The following is a 5,706-nucleotide window of genomic DNA, read 5'->3' on the forward strand; positions in this document are numbered from 1 at the left end:
CACTCATACTCTGCTTCTCTCTCTCTTTCAAAAATAAACATTAAAAATTAAAAAAAAAAAAAAACCCAATTGTGCCACTAACGCACTTGAAGGAGATCTTGGCATCTTCATTAGTCCTGTCCTTCCCTTTTCCCTCTACAACTGGTTGGTAAACAAGTTAGTCAACTCTGCTCAAAAATGTTTCTCAAAATGATTCTCTTCTTTCCTACCCTCCATTCGTGATGACAGCATGACACGGCAGAAAGAGAGTGAATGTGGACACAGAAAGACACGTCTACTGCACGCTACTTGGGAAATCTTGGGCAAGCTACTTAACTTCCCTGGGTATTGCTTCTTGGTTTGCAAAATGGCTGTGCTACTTTCCATTCTGCAGGTTGTTGTAACACTCGGGTACATGTCAAACCGCAGACCATCTTTCGGAGGTTGCCTCACCAGTGAGAGACTGTCACTAGGTCAGGAGCTCATCTGGTGCCTAGATCATGGCTGTGGCATCCAGCAAGATTTCTCCACTGCCCCCCCTTCTCCAGTGCCTTCTGCATATCACTGCTGGAGTCATGTGCTAAAACTGTCCCCATCCTGTCCTCAGCAGCACTTGTCATGAGCAGATCTCATGATCTCTTCTGCAACCACTTGCCACTGTCTCAGGATGATTTAAAACTCTTGGGGCGCCTGGGTGGCGCAGTCAGTTAAGTGTCCGACTTCAGCCAGGTCACGATCTCGCGGTCCATGAGTTCGAGCCCCGCGTCAGGCTCTGGGCTGATGGCTCGGAGCCTGGAGCCTGTTTCCGATTCTGTGTCTCCCTCTCTCTCTGCCCCACCCCCGTTCATGCTCTGTCTCTCTCTGTCCCAAAAATAAATAAAAACGTTGAAAAAAAAAATTAAAACTCTTTAGTTGGGCATTCAATTTTTTTCTTTCTTCCATTTAGATCCAAGTTCTCTGTCCACCACTGTTTCCTACCCCTCCCTGCCTCCACTGGACCTTATAGCCTGATGCCCCCAATTTTCTCTTCACTGACCCCTCTCAGGGGCCATGTCACTGCTCACATCCTTCCTTCCATCTGGAAACCCTTCTCCAAGCCCAGCCTGCCTACTGGTCACCTTGTTCCCTTTCCCAACCAGAACTGCTTCGTCCCGTGGCTCCCATGCCTTTATAGGAACCTGGGTGCTGCACTGGTATTTTGTTACCATTACCAGCCTCTCTCACTGTCTCCCTCACTAGGACACTGAGGAGCAGAGATTTTGAGAGAGAGGGACACAGACAGACTCAATGTACATCTACATCTATATCTATGTAGATGGGAGAGACAGAGACAGAGACAGAGTGTGAGCAGGGGAGGGGCAGAGAGAGAGAGAGGGAGACACAGAATCCGAAGCAGGCTCCAGACTCTGAGCTGTCAGTACAGAGCGTAATGTGGGGCTTGAACCCACGAATGGTGAGATCATGACCTGAGCTGAAGTTGGATGCTCAACTGACTGAGCCACCCAAGTGTCCCAAGTTTATGATTGTTTTTACAAAGAACCTGGACATCAAGATCTTTGGACAGAATCATTCGATTCTGGCGTGCGTAGGAAAAAAAAACAGGACAGTAGTTGTTGTAAACTTTTATCAGTGGTCAGTGCTGAAATTGGGGTGGAGGGCAGAATTTCACTTCCCTTTTTTTTAAGTTTATTTTTGAGAGAGAGAGAGAGAGAGAGAGAGAGAGAGAGAGACAGACAGAATATGAGCAGGGGAGGGACACAGAGAGAGGGAGACACAGAACCCGAAGCAGGCTCCAGGCTCTGGGTTCTGTCAGCACAGAGCCTGATGCGGGGCTCGAACCCACGAACCATGAGATCATGACCTGAGCTGAAGTCGGACACTTAACCAACTGAGCCACCCAGGCGCCCCCAGAATGTCACTTTCTAAATCATACATTTCTATTACGTGAAAATGTTTACAACATCACTAACAAAACAACTAAGAAAAAATGGTAATAAGCAGAAGAACTCCATTAGGAAAAAGGTTGCTAAGGGACACCAATGATGTAAATTAAAATCAAATGCAAGAGTCAGCAGAAAGGGCACCTGGGTGGCTCAGTTGGTTAAGTGTCTGGTCATGATCTCATGGTTAGTGGGTTTGAGCCCCGCGTCGGGCTCTGTGCTGACAGCTCAGAGCCTGGAGCCTGCTTCAGATTCTGTGTCTCCCTCTCTCTCTGCTCCTCCCTTGCTCATGCCCTCTCTCTCTCTCTCTCTCTCAAAAATAAATACATTAAAAAAAAAATAGTCAGCAGAAACGGTCAGACATCGACAATATAGCTACAATCCAAAGCCAAGACTCAGTGTAGATGGTATTTGCCAACAATCAAAGAACAGAGATGGAAGAGTGGAAGAGAGATGCCACTCCTTCAAAACCGAAGTGTCATTGACCATAGCTTTGTTAATTTAATCTGGCAGTAAGGCATTCATAACGTGATTGGGCTTGTTTTAAAAAGAAATGTGTGCAGCACGCCTGGGTGGCTCAGTCGGTTAAGCATCTGACTTGCGCTCAGGTCATGATCTCACCATTTGTGGGTTCGAGCCCTGCGTCGGGCTCTGTGCTGATGATTCAGAGCCTGGAGTCTGCTTTGGATTCTGTGTCTCCCTCTCTCTGTCCCTCCCCCGCTTGTGCTCTGTCTCTGTCTCTCAAAAGTAGATAAACATTAAAAAATTTTTAAAAACAAAATAAAATAAAAAGAAATATGTGGGAGGCTTTTATAAGCACAGCCCCCGATGGGCAGAACCACTCATCAAGTCTTTGTGTTTTGTCGAGAGTTGGTGTGAAGGAAGGACAGCAGTCAGCTCAGAGGAGGACTCGGGAGTGGGACCGATGGGTTTTCAAACCCTAAGCTGTTTGAATCTCCATTTTTCCTATCCCTGACTCTGAGATGGAAATTCTCTCCCTTCATGTCAATCCCTCAGGGAAGTTTGCCCCATATGCACAATCCTTGGTGAATAGTCTTGTGTCAAAATCGAGAAAACAGTTGCTATCTGGGTTGATAGCAAGTGACAAATGACACAAAATGGGCCAAAGGCAGCCAAGGGCAGGGCTCAGAGCAGAGGGGCTCATGTGGGTGTGGGATGTGCAGAGGGGGTTGAGCCCACCTTGCCTTGCAATGATGGGGCAGGTGTCCCTGCTGGGGTCCCCTTGCAACTGCACCAGCTCGGGCTCCAAAGAGTAATTTCTGGGCTACAGGTCTGTGGTTCTCTGCTTCTACGTGCAGATGCTTACTGAGCACCCATCTGTGCCAGCACCCTGCCTTCTCCTCTAGGTTGCTGCAGGACCACAAAACTGAGCAGACAAGAACGTTCTACCGGAAGTTGGGTCATTCTGACCTCAGCCCATCCACATTCATTCTTTGTTTCACAGAAGTAACCCCAGAGTGTCTAATGGCCATTTGCTAGTGGGGTGGCTTTTCTTGCATCATTGACTACTTCACCCCCTTCCCTCATTAACTTGCAGAGTTGGAGGAGGATGAGGGACACCCTGTCTTGTCTCTGCAGCACCCGCCCTGCCCAAGTCAGAGCAGCCACTGTGCCTCTCAGCCTTCATCTGGGGGAGAAGACAGTGTGTGTGGCTTATTGTATGTGAGCCTGTGTGTGCACGTGAGTGTGTGTCTAACTCTGTATGAGTGTGTGAGAGCACAGATGTGAATGGGGTGTGTGCATCTGACTCTACTGTGTGTGTGTGTTGTGTGTGGGAGCCCAGGCAGCTCACCCTTACCCTTGGCCTCCTGCTGAGCTGGATGTTGGGATTAAGAGAGGAGCAGATGGGGGTCTCTGAACTCAAATGCACAGGTAGAGTCCTGGGGGAGATGCAGGCATTCTGGATTGCTTTTCTTTGGGAATTCTGGGACATTTGGGGTCCCGCCTAAGGAGCGTAAAAGTCACAGAGAAGCTACTGCCCTCCCCACCCATCTGCAGGCATTATCATGGGCTTCCTCATCACTGATAAAATCAACAATGTCGGCAATAATTCGAGAATGACCACAGCCCTCATCTATTTATATCTGATCTGAATAACAGGGTCCCACAATGTTACAGCTAGGAAGGGCTTCAGGGACTTTCATCCACACCAGAAATCCAGGTCTTAGAGCAACGAGGGACTTGCTCGTGTCACATGCCCCTGTCAGGACTAGAACTCCAGTCTCCCCACTCCCTAGCTATGCCCTTTTTGGGGGATCCCTGTGGACCAGTCTGTTTTGCCAGGTGGTCAGCCTCCTGGCCCAGAGAGAAGACTGTGTGACCCACACACGCAGCATCTGTTCTGCAAACCTCTGACCTGTCCCTGATGTCTCTTCGGTGTGCAGTGGCTTTCCAAGGAGGAAAAGATACACAACCCATCTCCCATCTCCCACCTGGGTTCCTGAGCAATTTTCTCTTTGAAAGGCTTGATTCCTAGGCCTGGCCTCCAAGGGCCTTCATAATCTTGTCTTGTATGTTTCCAACCTCACGACCAACCAGTCACCCCATGGCCCCCTGCCCACTGTGGGCCCCCTGCCCACTGTGGGCCCTCAGCCCATGAGTGCCCCATCCTTTCTCAAGCCTCCATGTCTTGGCCAAGCACCTCCCCTCTCCCTGGAATGCTCTTCTCCCTTCTCTGCTTGAAGGGCTGATCCCTTTCTTCAAGGTTCATCAAACGGATGCTGTCTCTATGGTCCTCTTTTTAATTTTTTTTTTAATGTTTATTTGTTTTTGAGAGGGAGAGAGACAGAGCATGAGCAGGGGAGGGGCAGAAAGAGAGGGAGACACAGAATCAGAAGCAGCTCCAGGCTCTGAGCTGTCAGCACAGAGCCCGACGCGGGGCTCGAACTCACGAACCATGAGATCATGACCTGAGCCAAAGTCGGACGCTTAACCAACTGAGCCATGAGCCGCCTAGGCATCCCATGGGGTCCTCTTTTTAATGGCCAGCCCTGTTTCCCTTTTCCCTTCACTTCCTCAGGGCCTGGTGTATGCCTGACACAGAGTAAGACCCCAGTATGCTTTTGCTGAATAAATGAAAAAGAGCCACTTCTCATTTCTCCAGATATGACACTTCCCCTTCAGCCTGGGGTCGCTATCCATCCCCTGCCCTGCCCTAATAGTACGAAGTCCCCAGGGCCCCAGCCGCGCTCACCTGGGAGGCTGAGAAGAAGAACTAGCGGCAGCGGCATGGTCCTGCCTCTCGGGCTCCTTGTCCCTCTGGACCCACAACCAGAGCTCACACTCGGATCCCAGCTGGACTCTCAGAGCTCTGCCGGAGCCCCAGCTTGCACTTTGTTCGACTGGACCGCCTTTGAGTTTCTTACCTATTCACTTCCTTTTATAGAGTATTTCCTGCTTTTAATTATTCAGCAAACTGGGTGCAATTTCTTAGAAGGGCCAGATCACAGGGCACAGAAGTCCCCACTACATAGGAAAGAGGAGACAGGGCTGTGCAGAGTGAGGAGGGGCAGGATGATGTGTTTCTGCAGAAGGGTCTCAGCAGGATGCATCGGACCTATTGAGCTTAGGGCCCAAGGTGTACAATAGCCTGCATGTCAGCTCCAGAAACATTTCTCTACCACAGCAGCGGGTCCCAGCAGCGGGGAGCAGAGCCTCCTTCCCACTCAGGTGTCAGGTGAGCAACTTTGGTGCACTTAGATATGCATTTGCTCAGGCGTTACAACCAAGGGCATAAAAGTGCAGGCTGTAGGATCAGACAGACCTG

The 5,706-nt window shown here is 49.8% G+C and overlaps 1 protein-coding gene across 2 annotated transcripts in view; it reads right to left on the minus strand.

Moving 5' to 3' along the window:
* Positions 1 to 5,309, minus strand: part of CD300LB (CD300 molecule like family member b) — a 10,973-nt gene extending 5,664 nt beyond the window's left edge. The window contains exon 1 of one of the 2 annotated variants that reach the window (XM_040452307.1): positions 5,134 to 5,307. In XM_040452307.1, the coding sequence (XP_040308241.1) occupies positions 5,134 to 5,170 (37 nt within the window). In that variant the 5' untranslated portion in view covers positions 5,171 to 5,307. Of the gene's footprint in view, positions 1 to 5,133 lie in introns of both variants that reach the window. The other variant, XM_040452308.1, reaches the window with a different exon arrangement.
* Between the last annotated feature and the right edge of the window lie 397 nt (positions 5,310 to 5,706).

This window comes from Herpailurus yagouaroundi, unplaced genomic scaffold (genome assembly GCF_014898765.1).
Source record: "Herpailurus yagouaroundi ecotype Mexico unplaced genomic scaffold, PumYag 206, whole genome shotgun sequence".
NCBI classification, from domain to species: Eukaryota; Metazoa; Chordata; class Mammalia; order Carnivora; family Felidae; genus Herpailurus; species Herpailurus yagouaroundi.